The 18,936-nt window shown below is 38.0% G+C and overlaps 1 protein-coding gene across 1 annotated transcript in view; it reads right to left on the bottom strand.

Moving 5' to 3' along the window:
* Nucleotides 1-16,852, bottom strand: part of LOC108554849 (protein rhomboid-like) — a 317,454-nt gene extending 300,602 nt beyond the window's left edge. The window contains 3 exon segments of the mRNA XM_017910257.1: nt 16,133-16,365; nt 16,368-16,511; nt 16,763-16,852. Of these exon segments, the coding sequence (XP_017765746.1) occupies nt 16,133-16,365; nt 16,368-16,511; nt 16,763-16,852 (467 nt within the window).
* Between the last annotated feature and the right edge of the window lie 2,084 nt (nt 16,853-18,936).

Raw genomic sequence — 18,936 nt, 5'->3', positions numbered from 1 at the left:
ATCACCGAAACATCTAATAAGCACTGTAAAATGCGTGTCCGAGGTGATACTCTGTTAACGTTCAGCATTTAACTATTGTACAGTTTAGTTACAATAAACAACCACGAACTAGTCAAAACGAATTACCTCTAATCACACTCGAGATCCATAAAAATATAAAAATAATCACGCAATATTAAGTTGGCGCGTGATGCATCCTTGACAATTAGAGAAATTCAATTGATTGGATGCAATAGTAATAGATTCTACAAATACGTGAAAAATAAATGATAAACAAGTATCTATTTTACTCACATTCGTACCGTTTGTCGCAATTGATTGTTATTTTTAACGATCAATGTGTTCGTTAGTTTTTAATGATTAACAATCATAGTGTTTGTCACGATCATTGATTAAAAGATATTGTAATAGTGGATTTGAAGATGACGAAGATATTGTGATCATAATTATGATTATGTCAATGATGATGGTACCATGATGACGAATATGATAATTATGATTGTGAAGCTAATGGTGACATGACGATGATGATTATGATAATAATGATTATTAAAATCAAGTAATCATCGCGCTGATTACGGGAGCAATTCCATATAACTTGCTTAGGGTACCAAAACAAGTATTGTTTTATTACGACGACACGTAATATACGCAAATAAAATTATTTATACATGCTCTATGATGCATTAGTTTGTTTAAATTTAATAATAACGAAATGTTTATAAATTTTCATTCGGAATACATTTGTTTTATTCGATTTTATCTTTAAAGCTGGCGTCGTTCGTCAAGGACGACCACGATGGCGCCACTAGCAAATTTAGTGCCGGCCACTAGCGACCTCGCGGTAATCTACGTGTAATCGAGTACTTTGAAAGATAAAGCATCGAAACAGACATTTTGATAAAAAATAAAGTTATAAGAAAGAAATAGAAAAATAAATTCTGCCCTTTCCAATTTTCATCTTTTTCAAATACTCATTTGTTACGCTTCAAAATGCATTACGACATTTTAAGTGATCCGCGTTTGATATAAAATTCAAAGTCATTTTGCATTCTATTACGATAGACGACGGATAAGCAAATTTTCTAGATTTAAGCATTACTGCAGTCGTTACCTGTAACGAATGATAAATCGCGTAATATCGTAACGACTGATCGTGCATTCTCGATAAAAGTCCTAATGTTTCTTTAAAAGTCCATATTAATATTAGAATTATCGTACCGATCAAAATTGCAATCACGCTTCCTTTTGTTGTCGAATTTATTGAAAGTATGCAGCTGTTTTTTATTAATATTATTTACGTGTGTCATACTTAAGTATATTACAGATTCCCTTCTGGTATCAACTTTAATAATTTAATTACGAAAAATTGTGCGTTAAAAACAGCATATAATTTTACTCAGATACTGTATACGTACAAATTGTTACAGAGAGAATAATATATTTCATTTTATCATACATATATTTTATGAATTAAAAATTTGCCACCTCAAAAGGCCCTGTGCGACTCTGCACGAAATATTCGTTATAAATTAGATTCAGCTTTGTAGATCAAGGAATTAATCGTATTTAATAATCATACATTAATATAACGTATCTAGTAACGCATATGGTGGAACAAAATATAGGTAAAAATTATTTATATATCTATACGGTTGATCCTTCTAATCTCGCTGATATTCGAGTAAAATTTATAACCAAATTATACAGTGTTTTAGATTTTCCCTATCAAATAGTACCAGCATATTCTTGCAAGTACGGTGGAACGTCGATTATCCGAATTAATTGAGAGACAAAGCTGTACAGGAAAATCGGTTTTTCGGGTAATTAGTCTAAAAAAAGAAAATTTCGAATTACGTCAGAAATTATGTAGAAATTAAAAATTTGTCAATCATACGTGTTTTTTACGTACAATAATACACATCTAATAAGAAAAATACAAAATAAAGAATAAATTACGTACAAATTAACCCCTGACACTTGAGAGGCGCCTCTCAGTCGCCATTTAATCAGATTCTAAAGATGGATGTTAACCCTTTGCACTAGATAGGTGACCAGTCATCATTAGATAAAATTTCAAAGATCGATATTAATTAATATATCAAATTTAAGATAATGTAACGGTGTGCGAGCTATCGAAATCAAATAATTCCACGTGTTAATTATTATACGATTTCTTATTTATTACTGAAAGAAATATCGCCAGCTTTATAGCAGAAAATCTTTGAACTCCTACTCATCTTTAGCCAAAAGATCGTCGAGTACAAAGGGTTAATTAATATATCAAATTTACAATTACCCAACGATGCGTGGAATATCGAAGTAAAATAATTGTTGCGACAGCAATAATAGGCGGAAGACGTGCCTCGACGTCCTTCTTGACGATCAAAAAATTATAAAAAGAAACATCAGACGATCGCGAGAAATCAAACAAAACACATCAGATGACGTAAGACGGTTTTGGAGCTCAGACAAGACACGACAGACGTGAACTACAACTGGAAGACGGAAGACGGAAGACGGAAAACGGAAGACGGAAGACGGAAAACGAAAGACGGAAAACGAAAGACGGAAAACGAAAGACGGAAAACGAAAGACGGAAAACGAAAGACGGAAAACGAAAGACGGAAAACGAAAGACGGAAAACGAAAGACGGAAAACGAAAGACGGAAAACGAAAGACGGAAAACGAAAGGAAAAACGGCAAGGGAGAAGACGATACACCACACACACACCAATCACGCACACCCACATCATAATCGTAGAATAAAGCGTAATTACAACCACAATCTGCGCTTTATTACCACCTAAATGCTCAGTGTCTCGTAAGGGATTCGTCACACTGGGAAAAAGGGGCACCACGAGTATACCACACGCTGCCCCCTCCGCGTGGAGCTCATCCACATCAACGGGATGCAACAATAATTCTACGCCTTAATTTACATACGATTTCTTATTTACCGTCTAGGAAATATCGTCGACTTTATGGCAGAAAGTCTTCGAATTACTATTTCCCTCTAACGAAAAAATCGCCGAGTGCAAAGGGTTAAAAGTAGACATTTATACAACGTCTATTCGTTTATAATATTCTACCCATTCTAATGCAATACATATTTTCGCATAATCGACGTTCCACTCTACGTATAGGCGATATTCACGTTAGTTCCATTTCAAACTACTGGCCCTTTACGTTATGAATACGTAATCGACATTGATGAAAAATTGAATCTATCACGCAACGAATTTCATTCGTTTCAACAAACGCGTTACAAACTTTCCGCGTTAATCTTTAACGCGTATCGATTCTTGTTCGGCGAAGTTTTGCTTTCAAAGTTCTGCAAGAATAAAAATTCAAGGACGCGATACTCGAAGATCTTTGAAGATGAAGTATAGGACACACTCGACGTGTTCATTGTTGAGGTATCGAACGAAAAAACACACCATTGCTGTACCGCTTCTTGTCACCTTTTTCGCAAAGCATTTTCGGACCTTTGTTTACATAACACTTTTATTTTGATAAAACCTGCGACACGCTATATTTGTAACGTATCTCGTCTAGGATTATAGTATCTACTGTTGACCAATATTAATGTTGCGATAATAAATAATTGCAAAAGTGTCAGTTTTATACTGAAAGTATACCACATGAATATGTGGTAGTGGTTACATAGATTTTTAAATATATATGTATTGGAATGAGTGAAACAAGTATGCATGCGATGGAAATATCTAATGAATTCAGGTTATTATGATAAATGAGTATGCGTGTAATGATTGAGGTGTGTGTGAATTGTGCAAGAAGAAAGAAAAAGAGAGTGATTTGGGATACGTTAGTTGCAATTGAGTTATAATAGTGAGAAGTCCTGTGATAGAGGTACTTGTGAGAAATTAATTATATTTAAACGTCATATTTGTGTTTTATAATCTTTCTAATTAAATAAAGAATTGTTCTTGTTGTTATTAAATTTCATCCACCACTAACAGAATAAAGGAAAATTAAGACAACTTATAATTAATAGAAACTTATTATAGTTGTCACTTTAGTTACAAGAAAAGAGTTCAATAAATAGGAATTAATTGTTACTTGGTTATTGTAATTTCTATCTGAAATATGGGACTATAATGTTACATTAGGTAATAGTAAAATGAAGTTGTTTCAATGGATATTAGAAAATATTGGGCAGTAAATCTTGATGGTAATTCTGAATATTGGTTTTATATGTGTGAATACGAATGAGGTTGAATAAGTGAAACTCATTTGCGATGATTTAAATATAATATGTTCAAGTACAGTCTAATATGAATGATGTTTGAAAAAATGTTTAGAAGAATGTTCCAGAATAAAACAGTTATGTGAGAATCGTCAAAGAGAAAACATGGGTATATGTTGGTTAATAAGAGTGAGTGAGTGAGAGAGAGAGAGAGAGAGAGAGAGAGAGAGAGAGGGAAGAATTTTCTAAAAAGTGTCAATCAATTTTTTGTTTAAAATAGTTTATTACGAGTTGTTTTCATTATTTAAATATTTTTATCTAAATATACTAATATGTCAACTGTCAAAAAACGTAGAATATATCGATGTCCATTTCTATCCACAGGCCTTCCTTTACTTTTGCCTTATAATATTTTCAATTTTATCGTATTTTATCATACAATTGTATCGTAGCGTTGTAAACGAAAGAAAATTCGTATAAATATTTTCCTATTAAATTTCTACTATTTTTCTACCGAGCCTTCGACTTATTTCTGCACGATTAGGAGATACTAGATTTCCAAAATCAACTTAATACCAGTGAAATTCGCATAAGCAACGTATTAAAGTTCTCGCATCCCGATAAAATGCGATAATAATCCGAATTAGGATCGCAGAGGATAAAGAAAGGAAGGGTTAAAATACACGAATAACCTCGTTTGAAAATCCCTGTTTCGTACGATGTGTTGCATTGAATTCACGGACACGTGTCATTATAAATACAATAACAAACGAACAGATATATATATTTAATGATATGAGACGATACAAAATATAAGTGTAGCAATTCTCTCTCCCTCTCTCTCTCTCTACGCACTATTAAATAACATGGTTAACACTAGAACTATCGATATTTAATGGGTACCTAACTATACGTGCACAGATTACAGTAATTTCAGCAGTACGATGAATATGAGTGAATATATCGATTACGGTTCTTTCTTAATACGAGTTTATACCAATTTTATTCTTAAAGCAGGTCTATGTGTTCGATGATTGCAAAAAGGAAAATTCTGGGACCAGTCATTTTGACTAGGTTGGTAGTTTTAGTGTCAACCCTTTGCACTCGAGAGACGCCCTTCAGTCACCATTTGATAAAATTTCGAAGCTCGATATTCATAAATATGCAAAAATTTCAGATAATGTAACGGTGTGCGAGGTATCGAAATCAAATAATTCTACGTGTCAATTATCATACGATTTCTTATTCCTGCTCAGAAAAATATCGTCAGCTTTGTAACAGAAAATCTTTCAACTCCTATCCTTGTTTGGCGAAAAAATCGTCCAGTGCAAAGGGTTAATTTGCGACTGCCATCCGAGACACGTAACGCCTTCAGCCTAACCCACGATCTTTGTTATTGGTTGCTCACGCGTTAGTAACCGGGAATTTTGAATTTTTTTGGCCCAAAACGATGTTTCGGCGCTAAATAAAATTGCGAAAGGCTTCCAATAGACTTTTGTTAAATTTTTACGAAATGCATAAGACGATATGTTGCGGAAGTTTGAACACAGCGTGCTTCCATCGCTGCCAAGGAGTGTCACCGTTCTCAGACAAACGGACAAGAATGAAAAAAGTGACAGAGGTAAAAAAAGAACGATAAAAGATACAACGAGTAGTTTGAAAGTTCTTTTTAAAAGCGGCGTCGATCGAACCCGTTGCACTTGCAGGCTAGTCTGGCATCTATGCAATCGGAATAGATTTCGTATGCACGTGACGCTGAGGAAAAACCGTGGAAGAGTGCGTGTTCCCGCGTCGAGGGGATATCATCGAACAGCTATAAAGACGTAACTAAATTTTATTGTCACCTATATCTCATTTATGACAGTCGGTAAAACCAGCCACGATTCCTACGCACATTGATATATCCCCTTTTTATAACCGACTGCGAGAAAGGGATCGGAGAAATTCGTATCCGCACGAGTTTCCGCCGTGTGGCGTGGAATATTGGATAACGGATACCGCGGTTTCTCCATATTGCGAGGGGTACTTGGCTGGGAAATTTTGGAAAATTGAAAGCTTCGCGACGGGTAGTCCAAGTGTTCTTCGAGTCAAATTTTTTTAAGCTCGATTTATTATTTATCGTTCTTACAAGAATTCTTTTGTTTCACGTAGCGGACGAAGGATGAATTTTAAAATGGTAGAACTTCGAGATAAATATGTGCAAGATTGACGAAAGTTTATGACGATACGTGTGGCTGAAAAGTGCCAATTGCGATATTAACGTTGTATTTGTTAAAAAATCTTACGTTTAAAAAGAAAGCGTGAAATAATCGTTTCGTAATAAAGTGCAAAACTCGTTGAGTTAAAGCAAGTAATTGAAAACGCAATTTAAAATGCAAAACGTAATTCGATAATAACGTTTTCGAATGTTTACCAGTTTGATAGGTTCGTAGATAACAATAAGTAAAAGGTGCCAAAAACATCGTGTAAATAGGAATAAAATATGTTAAATAAACTCGCGTAACTGAGGAAAACCTATTAGGAAAACGTAAAGTACTATGCAAAAATTAAAACAACGCTGTATGGTAATATTAATATCTATCGATATTTTTATTCAATATCGATAAATAAATAAAATATATATTCCCAGCTTATATAATTACATTAATTTTCTTTTAACGCAATATCAGAACGATATCGCATTGTAATATCGATGCTAAGTAATTATCCTAATAGAAAGGGGAAATCGAATTATATAAATGCATCGTTTTATTAAAATGCACTTGGCAAAAATTTAAATAATAATAAATAAATCAAATATATATATATATAATTACTTCAACTGGAAGAATCTCCAAATGTTTGTACTCGAATAAACGATTCAAAACATAAATATGTGGTTTAACCAGAGTAAATTTAACCCTTATGCGACTCTGTGAAACGTAAATTAAAACGATTCGGGCCACGAGAGTTGTTATCTGCGAAAGTTACGCAACAGACAAATAACGAACTAATGTGCACCGACGTATCAACGCTATCAATTGTCTAAATAAAAGGTTTCAAACTTTTTCACGACAACAAAGAGAAAGATGCACCCGCTTGTGATATCGATACCTTTCAATTAAAAATTGTTCGATACCGTCTCCCCTTTGTTCGCATAACTGTTTTCAACTTTTATTCTTTGCGTTATAACAAACGAAATATCAATGGTATTTGATATTTCAAAAATTAACGTTGTAAATTAATTGCTGCAAATAATAATAATATAAATCGATAAACACTTTTATAAAAATTTACGTACCTTCCATTTTTAATCGTAGTTAATAGACGCGAATATTTTCAATTTAGTTTATCCTATTTATTTTGTATAAAATTTTGACCCGAATGGAGATAAAGCGTCGTTACTAAAGAGGATTAAAATTTGAAAAGAATTTCGGAGCTCGATTAAAAATTTATTTATTTTATTTTTACTCAAATAAATTTATTACAATTAATTTATCGCGTTCGTTTAAGAAATTAATTAATAGAATAAAAATTCAAATTCGTCGCAAAAATATTTGACGACGAGGCAGTCGAAGAAATATTTCGAGAATAGAGGAAAAATGAATAAGAGAAGTCTTAATGTTGATAAACTGATAAAAAGAATATCCTGAAGTTTTAAAACAGGCAAATCTCGAAGACACATAAATCCTAATTTCATTTATCAGAGTTATATCGAATATTCCGAAAGCCTCGACTAGACGTAGCAAAATAAATCTCGATTCCTCTTAAACGTGAAATATATCGTATGTTGCTGAGAAACACGCGGAAAAATGGCTGGCAATTTTTATCTCGCTCAAAGTTCCCTCTTCGTTATTATTTAAAGTAGCAAATTAAAACAGTCGATACTGATCGAAGTGACAAATCGATAGGCGTGATTCACGGATGCGCCAATGGGATAGAATGGAATTCATTGTTTCCTCCGTTAACTTAATTAAATCGAATGATACGTCTCTTTCACGGCCGTCAGTCAATGACGAGGATTTGAAAAAAAGGAGTGCACGCTTTCGCAATTTATAGCTTGTTTGTTCATCCTACGCGGCGAAATTTTGCCACCAGGATTATAGCTTTTCCCTCACTTTCGTTTATTTTCCGCGGCGGAACAAATGGAAAATAGCCAAATAACGAGTCAACGAAGAACAGTTTGTTTCGAAATGATTGTTGCGAAATTCAAAGGAACGCTTATCGGTGGACCGATAATTTAAAGCGAAAAGGAAATGCGCATTTTCGAATCGTATTCCGGAAATCGTTCGGTCGAAGACCTATGGTATTTGTCCTACCTCAAATTTGCTTCCATTCAACTGCCTCTACGTTAATTGTTACACGAATCGCTGGTACAGGTAAACAGCGATACACGAAATACCAAGAATAACGAGGCTCAATTTACGACATGTACCGAGAAGTATGAAAAACTACTGTTTGACGAAGTGAAAATGAAAATGGTACAAGTTAAATTTAATTCTATGGGGTGTGTAACCGAATCCGCGAGTCGAAAGAGTTCGAATTAAAACCACTTCCTTTTGCGTGAAATATTTTCTGCACAAAAATTAGTTACCGTTGTTTACACGATTAGCGTAATTTACAAAAATAAATCACGAAACTGTCACGAGATTATCCCTCGCGAAAAAATTGTTTTCCTTCTTTCCAAAGAGGAAGAAAAAAATTAGGAACCAAAGAATCGAAATAACTAATAATTATTTACAGCGAATAATTGAAACTAAAATTAATAAAAAAAAAAAAAAAAAAAAAATAAAATGAAAAATATAATACTCTGTAATATAAAAGATTAAATGTGGAAATATAAATTTAAATATTGCACGTTCACGGATGGAAGCTGATGGAAGTTGCATATAACATGTCTTCGTTACATAAATAAATATAAATAAAAATAAATTTAATACAAAAATATTGACAATTTTTTTCACATAATGTATTTAACTATTATAAAATTTTTATCGTTTTCCGAAATAAATAAATAAGAAACATCGATTGCAAAAATTATTTGCTAAGCAATCGTGTGTCGGTTCAACACTCGGAATGCAATCTTCTCTCGTGTCCATAAACATTAATTTTATGTTGATAAAATTTTCTTTTATCGCGTAATCTCCAACATCGATTTATTTTTCATTTTCTTTTATAGCATCAAAATCATTTTAATTTATATTAGGCTAAATTGAAAGTACATTACCGAAAGATAATACAAAAATTTTACACAAAGTAATTATATACTATCAGGCTATTACAAACGCGATAAAGCTAACATTTATCAACTATATCGTCTATTAATTTATACCAATGTTTAATAGATCTGGTTCTTCGTAACACTTTATTATTCCATTTCTTCCTACTAAACGCCTTCATGAGTTCGATATTAATCGATAATTAATCGACCTGGATAATTAACCGACCTCAACCAACCTCAACGTCCCACAAAAGCCATCGAAATATATCACCGAGATTCTTTCGTTTCTCGTTAGAAATCCGCCTGGCGATATTTCGGCACATCGAAACTCGCAGCTGCGCCATTGGATTTATCGTTATTACGTTAACGACAATTGCAAGAGGATTGCAGATATCGGGGATGAAAAGTGTCGAACGATGCCAGCGATACTTGTTTACCGTACGAGCAGCATTAGCTGTTTTATCGTCAGCGCTCGCGCGTGGCCTGTTGGAATAGATAATTAAATACGAGAGGCTTAACACTCCGCGTAGGGTGGTGAACGGGCTGACGAGGGGCTCGGAGGGAGGGGGTTAGCTTAACGAGGCAAATTATTAGGCCGATTAACTCGCCCCGATGATCGAGAGCGGAACTGCAAACAAGCAGCCACGTAACATTCAAATATCCAACCGGATACGGAAACGGGACTTAGGAAAGAGAGAAAGAGTATTTCTCCAAACAAAAGCCTGACGGAGTGAAAAAAAAAAAAAAAAACGGAAAGGAAAATGTTGCAAAGTAAAACAGCGAATGATACAACGAAAAAGAAAAATTAAGACGAACGAACGACATAATGGACGTCGAATAAAATAAAGAACCGTGACTGGAATAAAAGGTTAAGATGAAATATGGAGAAACGAAAAAGTGACAGAGGATATATAAAGAAGGTGATAGAGAAGGGAGGAAGAAAGTTTATGCGATAACTACGGAATCGACGAGGAACTGTCGATAGACCGATTTATTCTCGTACCATTCGAGAATTTTTGGAGGATTTATCCGACTTTCGGTAGCGCAGATTTGACGATCCCTACATTTACGACACTCCCAGTTCGTTACACGGAATTATTTCAACAGATTTCACGTCGCATCTAATAATCGAGACTTCGCGATATGCCTAGAGTGGATAAATTAAATTTTATATCTCTTAGGTATAAATTTCGTTAATACTCTTTTTTATTAAATTAATATTTGTAAAAGCTAGGATAATGCAATTTGACGTATTTATCGAACAAATTCATAACCTTTTGGACGTATCACAGCATAATTGATATTTAAATAAATATTTTAATTTATAACAATAATATACCTTTTTCTTTGTGTTTTAAATTAACACTTTACGCTTTGGCATTTAGATTCGGTTTTCTTCGATATTTTATTGCACCTTTTTCCGTTACAGGGTGTATATTTTTAGGAAAAAATTTGATCTCTAAATTCGAACATTCTAGCAACTTGATCTTATCCTGATACGAAATATTAACGTAATACCTACTGACAACGGTATTTTCCACGGGATAGAACTATCTTAAAGGATTTTCATTTGGGACAAGAAAAATTTAAAGTATCCTAATAAATTTGCAGGAAACAACGGGTCTCGAATTTGCCCAGAGAAAAAAACCCCATAAACGTACACACACAAATAGCACGTTTATTTAAACGGTACGAAAAACTCGATCTCTTCGTCTCCCCACTCCTCCACCGCTGGCTCTTCTTTCTCTATTCGTTCTTTCTCATCCCCCACTCGGAATAAAGTTCCGCGTTTTCTTCCAGACTACATCCCACAACAGAAACGCGCGTCCAAATAGAATACCCGACAGACTACCGCCAAGTAAATACGCGAATGAAGTATATTCAATTTGCAAATCCATGAATACCTGTCGCGTTCCAGACTTTCCAAAGTGGCAATGAAGAAATTATTACGGAAAGAAAAACTTTCCGTGCACGTCATAAATGTTCCCTGCCTGCAACTTGGTCATTCGCATCGCTTCTATTTTAACTCGAGGAAAAAGTATCGAAAAAGCTTCGTGCCTGTTACGCTGTGTACGAATGGAAGCACAACGTAAGCGTAAGTAGCCTCTCGTTAAATATTACTTTATCTCCGTATAACCCTTTATCTTCGACGTTACATTGACATTGCGATAACGAAATTTCCCATAAACTAAAAATATTCAGCATTCTGATGAAAACTACGAGTTATTTTAATTACAGTTATAAAACAATTTCCAAAATTCATTCGTGTTATTAAGACACATAACCTCACTTTTCGCAACGCTATGTGTGTACTTGACTGTCTTTAAATGCTTTTACCGGCGAACGTGTTTAGGAAATCTACATTATCCATCGTCTAATACGATATACACGTGCATAAAAATGATTGAAATTTCATTTTTTTTTAGGTGGAACCATGAAAAGGTGTAATCGACGAAGACCTTTTTAACCGCGGTAAATCCGCCACAAATTTCCAGTGAAACCCTTAATGTTTTGTCTAAATTGGACGTAATTATTTACGAGTGCCGCAATGCGTGGCCGGCTCGATTCTATACCGACTGAAATGTCGATGGTTTACCGGTAGATGTAGGTCACCGCAATAATTTCTGACATGTTTCGCATGTTGTGCCGATAATAACGTATTGTCCGATGCGAAATGGATCGGTTGGTAAACGACAAATCGACGCGCATAAACGTAATAGATTATTAGTGTCTAACGATTGTCAGCAACTCTATCATTCGCCACCAATATTATCGTAAATATACCAAAACCAGATCATCGATACGCTCTCGAAAATACCGAATTCATTCGGATGCAGAACACTGGAACTTGCATTTTACGATCCTTCTTCCATTGTGTGAAAATTCCAAAAGCTATGTAACCTCTTCGTTTTAATATTCATTAGCTTCGTAAGGTTTCGAACAATTTGTATCGCGGTATATCATTAAGCGACAATGAACGAGACAATTAAACGTTTATTTTATCAATCGGTTAAACGTTTCAAAATATTTGCAAGATTTAACCTCTAATGACATTATCGATGAAATTCGTACCAAATTCGGAGAGATTTCCTCGATTATTTTCCCCACGATATCGAAACCGTTAATTTTATCGACTACACCGATTACCTTTATTTACCCTTCTATAATTTTCTCGAAACGTCAATCGACTGGACTTTCCGTTTACGAACGGCATTCTAACCTAACCTAATTGTAAAATAACGCTGCGTAACATTTTATAAATAAACAAGAGACCGCGACATCTTTATTGTTATGCAAATGGTGTAGCACAAACGAACGTTCCTTTATACACGCGTGAGTTTCACGACAATTCGAACAAACAAATTTACATGAAATCGTTCGGTGGATGCGCGTAAGGTTATTACGCGTTGGCGAACGCATCGTCGTCGCGAAGTTCTCATGCGCCCGGCGTGTAATCTCGTTTTCTTTTCGTAAGATGCAGAAAGAGAGAAAGCAGTCGGGACGACGTTCGTTACAATCCCATTGTCCCCGGCTGTGTCGTCGTTTCACGGAAAAATAAATAGAGTCGGGGCCGCCGCAGGACGACCGGCCGTGCTGCACGAAGGACTCGCCTATTTGTCCCGAATGAAACGAAAACACACGCTAAGCAAAAAAGTTGCTCGTTATACCGGCTCCGTATCTTCTCATGCGATGTCTTAACGTCGCGCGACCGCTAACCAGACCGAACTTTCCGACAATAACAATTTTCTCATTACCATCGACCAACCAACCTCGCGTTCATTCTTCATCTTATAAATTAAAAATGAAATTGGGGTTAAAGTTGAACTTCGGTTCGAATGCAGCGTACATCACTGCTCGGGGTAATTCGTATTCAATCCGCGTAAAACTCGTTTCTTCGCAGAGAGACAAGTACTCGATAGTTCGAGGTATATTTCAAATAGATCGATTATTAGGGGACGCGTGAGAAAATTCGATCTAATTCGAACGGATAATTTTTTCTCAGTTACGCCTTTTATTTCCAATTGTCTCGAGATTTTGAACCTTCGGTTAGAGCAGTGATTCTGAGCATTTTGCACGCATTGACGGTTATACGACGGATCTTACAATTCTGACATCGCGTAACCGTATAATTTTAATTCACACCAAACACGCTGGACTAGAGCAATCCAGTGTTGTTATTCTACGTTAACCATAGTAATTCTTTCTTACAGATTCATCTTTTTTCACAAGGTTTCGACAATTATATATATCACGAATAACTTAAAGGTTCTCGGATCACCGGTCCAATTCAAGTTTGCCGAACATTTGAACTGTTTACTGTCATATTCGAATCACTTGGTTTGATTTCAACGTTAGAAGTACCGATTAGCGACGTGTACCTAAATATAATGCACGTAGATAATAATAATTGAAATGATACGATAAAAATAGATAAACGTATAAATAGACATTAACAGGGTTAATTTTATTACGGAAATCGTGTAAACGAAAAGTCTGAAACCAGTCGTGTTGACTAGTTTTATCAACGTTAAGGCACGTTTCATCCTTTCAAGCGACTCGACCGTCTCTAGCAACGTCATCTATGGACTAAAACCACGAGCACAACGCGGTATCGTATAATAGGAGGTTAATGTACATCAAATTGTACAAATATTTAGATATTTTGCATCGCGTGCCTTACGAAGCACGGGAAATAATTAAAGATCAATTGTACATTCGTGCAGAAATATTCACGAAAATTATACGCGTACATGCGAAAACAGCGTTAGGCGAATTATCTGTCGGGCGCGACATTTTTCGCGAGCATCTAACGGACAAGAGCGAAATGACATGTACGACCAATGATAGCGGGGAAAATCTGCCAGGCGAAATTCAGTTTGTGCATATTCCACGGTGCACGATAAAGAATCGTTGGGGAAATTGGCACCGCTATTGGACAATAACACTACGAACGCTACTTTACTGCAACACGTGCAGTTCGATGGAATCAAGTTCTTCGACCGATCTATGCGACGTATGTATCTATACTCGAGACGCTGTTCTACGCTCGCTCCCAATACCGACGGGGTAACGAGATACAAACAAAACGAGAGAGCACGTCGCCACCCATCGGACAACGAAAGAATTACGCGATCAAAATATTCCATGTTTCCGAGCCGAATACATACTACGCGGGTATAGCAAAATTAATCGCGGAAATTATAAAAACGCGAGGACCTAATTTGGTCGTTATTTCATTTTCGTTTTTTCCCACTGGAAAGAGGAAAAAAGAAAAACGGATATTCGCCCGTTCGCGGAAAACGCCGTGTTTGCCCGTAAAAATTTCATTCGGGGTTTTTTCACAAACAAGAGCGTTAATCCCCGCACGCTACCGGTATCCATTCAGGTTGTATTTCCGTTTTAAAAATTACAAAGCGGAGAAAAAATGTCGCGACATGGAATTTGGAAGCTGGTAAAAAGCGCGATAGAGAGAACGAATGGACGAGCATTTAATCGGCCGATATCGGGGAAATTTGATTTCCCGATCCGGAAGAATTGCACCTTCCACGCAAAGCCGCGTTTTATGGCGCTGTCATCGGTCGCAACGGAAAAGCAGACGCAAGGTAAACAATGCCAAGGCAATTTACGTGGCCACTGGAGGCGCTGACACACTATGACCACCGATTCGGTTCACAGGATCGCGGATTCGTGTAACGACGAACCAAAGGGGGAGACACGGTATACCGACACGACTGCGATGCGAGAAGGAAAAGACGAGAAGAACAGAGGAGAGGAGAGCAGAGGAGAGCAGAGGAGAGCAGAGGAGAGCAGAGGAGAGCAGAGGAGAGCAGAGGAGAGCAGAGGAGAGCAGAGGAGAGCAGAGGAGAGCAGAGGAGAGCAGAGGAGAGCAGAGGAGAGCAGAGGAGAGCAGAGGAGAGCAGAGGAGAGCAGAGGAGAGCAGAGGAGAGCAGAGGAGAGCAGAGGAGAGAAAGAGAAAAAGAAAAAATGAGAATCGACGCACGCCTTTTTCGTGCCGTCTCGATTTTCCTAGTCTTGAAGGGAAGAAAAAAAGATTGCTTCTCGTTGGACAGATGGTGCCGACAGAACGAACGTGGCGGACCGAGAGAATTTCGGAAGCCGGTTCGAACACGTTTCATCGATGCGTATCGCGACCTCGATCATTTGCGAGTATCAAAAGACGTCGACGGATACGTTCGAAATGACGTTCGTTTGGATCTTCGGTTGGACGAAAACGATATCAAAAGAACGTCGAGGGTCTACGAACGAATCCGTGACGAACCCTCTCGCTCGTTCATTTATAGACCGCAGAATGACAAGAGAGAAACGAACTGTCGCGTGAAACGACGCGCGTTTAGCCGTTCGACTAAAGCTGTCGATGTCACCGTGTATTCGGGCCACTGGAAACAATATTTTCGCTGGTCGAAAGAAGTCGCGCCAGAGCTCGTAGATAATATTTCCGTCAGCAGCGGCGAGCACAAAGCGATGCTTTTGCCGACGAAATATCACACTCCGTGGACGTGGTCGAAAAAACCGAACGACAGGGCACGTGGCCGGAATAAAAATCGCGAAGAGAGAGAGAGAGAGAGACCGGAGGAAAGAAAATTGGCGAGGATTGAATTTGGCAAGAGATCGCGTGTCCGGTGGTTGCGCATAATAGTTCAACTCTGCGTTACCTTGCTACGGTAATTAAGAGAAAGGTGAAAGAAAAGAGGAATATTTACATGATCGACGTGTGCTGCGGTCTGTCCGTGTCGCCGACATTGTTCGTGCCCCCTGTTAATCCCTGCACCTGTACGTTGGTCGCGATGCTAGTCCTTGCCGGGTGTCTCGCACTATCCTTCAGTATTTTGGTCGCGCTAAGCGGCGTGGCTGTCACGCACATTGTCTTGCGCGGTATCACGATCACCTTGGTAGCACGCACTTTGAAGGAGCGTCGTCGCGTGCAGAAAACAAGAAGCGTCGGTCACGATCGGTGAAGAGAACCGAGCAACGAATCGAACTCGCGCGAGAACGTGAATCGCGAAACAAAGCGAGAGAAGACGCGCCGAAGCATACGTGAAAACTTCGAAGAGACGATCTTCGAGAGAATTTATCCGAGGCCTAGCGCGTGGTGGTTCGTATGCACTGGTGCGAGGTATAGCGAGGATCGACTCGTAACGGGGGCGGGCGAACGTGCCGATTGCTTGGTGAGACGAAAACTATCGGCGTGGAGAAACCGTGCGGTGGCGTACGATTCGTTTGTTCGCGCGAGATAAGCCCCGCAGCAACGGGTGTAAATAAAAACTCGCGTTTCGTTCGTTCACAGGTCCCACCTCATAGCGCACCGCGGGCCTACTGAGTGACTGACTGACTGAGTGACTGCCGCGAGCTTCGAGCCACGAGCCACCCTGCGTGGGTGCACACGCGGTCTCGCTGCGTGGAGAGGCAACGAGCGCGCCCATTGGCTCGCTCCAGAGGCTGGTCCTCGTGGGGGGCGAGCGCCGGCCAATCACCGCTCGCGAGTCACCACCGTACCACCGAGCAAACTCTGCTCGAGGATTTTCCAGCACTCTATCGCGAGCCGTTTCGCGGTGCGTTTTGTCTTGCTGCTTCTGTAGTTCCGTTGTCTCTCGAATTTCTTACGAAACGTCTTTTCGTTCTTCGCGTCGCATCCTCCGTGTCTCGATCTTCGCTTTTTCCGTATCCGTGAACCGTCTCGGTGCCGTTCGAAGCTCGTAACCCAAGTTCCGAGTACCTTTCGACTTTATCGTGATTCTTCGAGTGTGCAAGTGTCGAAAGTTTTAATGGAATTGTTAGTCGCGCGATTCGAAGTGGAACAAGTGCTACGGATCCTTCGAAATGTGTCTCGGGAACGGAAATCTGTGACGGCGAAACCTCGTGTCGTTACGAAAAAGTGATGTGATGCTTAGGGAAGTGTAAATATTTTTTCTCGAACGTTCCGCGTCGAACGGATGACCGAGTCCCGTTCGAGCGTTTCGCAGATAGGACTTTGCGGACGTTTTCGAAACATTTTCCAGTGACACCCGAGAAACGTCCTTTCCGTACGATATATCACGTTTAACTCGGAACAGCTTTGTCGTTCCGTGTATCGTCTTACAGAGTAGTAGGATCACTGGCATCGTACGCGATATTTTCAAAACAAAGACTTACGAAAGGCCATGCTTGGAAAAAAGCATACACTCGGTAGAAGTGCAACTCGACTCGGACTCGGCGCTACTCTTCTATCCCGTATGTCGCGTGTCACTTGACGGAAATTAACGAGCCTCGATTACGCATCGTCGCAAAACCGGACGTTTGGAATCCGGTAAACACTACCGTTGCTACTATCCTACATTTTACGCTGAATTACGATACGAGTTATGCCGCAAGTTCAACCTATGCGTTATGCGTTACAACCGTTACATCAACCATTTCCACCGTGTAATAAACTATGCTTCCAAATTTATCGATCGTTCTTTCCTCCTTTCCGTTCGATTTATTTTTCGATAAATTAGACGGGGAAAAGGAAAATAACGAAACGTTGCCATTCAAAAGTGCCGAACACCTGCTATTTTCCGAACGCAATTTCAGTGGCAGGTAAAATGACCCGTAATGATTTTATTATCCGTTATCGTCACGAGTGTATAAAACAGAGTACCGCGATGTCGTAAAATTAATTATCCTGTATAAATAGCGAAATTAACGCGCGATAAAAAATTAATTGAAATTGAAAATCGATTATTTAAAAGTGGTCGAGTGGTCGATGAATTACGAGTCGAAGTGAGTTTCCCAAAGCGATCGAAGTAACCCGTGACTAAGCCAACAGTGACATCGAATCCCCGTATAAACGTCGTCGAATCGCATGTTCGACTCGAAGACGCTAACTCTCCCAGTAAACATTTCTCATAGCCATTAACGCTACTCCTTTGCGGTCGCGTGTGTAGACAGCAGTCCAAGCACTTTACTTTTTTCCTCTGCGAATAGTCACCCGAGTATTTTTACTATTCCAGATTCGCGTGTCTAAATTTTCTCTCGAGTGAATTCTCTTACATTTGTGTTAGAAATTCCTTAAATAAAAATTATTTATATAAAATATAAACGGGCACTATCTATTTGAACATCGTATCGTGAGAAAAATCGCGAAGTCGATAGACGAATGTGAACGACGATCGCTGAATCCAAAATTTTGTGCGAAAAATTAAAAATGATCGTCCTAATTAATAGTTCGAATACGGTGCAATAGGACAAATTTCGAATGCAACATCTGTAAAAAAAATTTCTAGAACGGTCATTTACGTTACGGCAGGTCGAATGCAGAACTTTCATTCAAAAATTTCAAAAAAGGAACGGTCGTTTAGATCACGATGAATGGCATGCGGAATTTTTATTCAAAATTGCAAAGCCGTCGTTTTGGATATAATTAGTAAAATGTGGTATTTTTATTTAAAAAATTTCAGGGAACAGTCGTTTTGGTTAAAATGATCATTTTGGCTATACCAAGTCGAATCTGGAATTCTATTCAAAAATGTCAAAAAGCGCTCGTTGA

The sequence above is a fragment of the Eufriesea mexicana genome, unplaced genomic scaffold (assembly GCF_001483705.2).
Source record: "Eufriesea mexicana isolate 0111107269 unplaced genomic scaffold, ASM148370v2 scaffold50, whole genome shotgun sequence".
NCBI classification, from domain to species: domain Eukaryota; kingdom Metazoa; phylum Arthropoda; class Insecta; order Hymenoptera; family Apidae; genus Eufriesea; species Eufriesea mexicana.
Note: the sequence above shows the minus strand (reverse complement) of the source record. Positions and strands in the feature narration are given on the sequence as shown.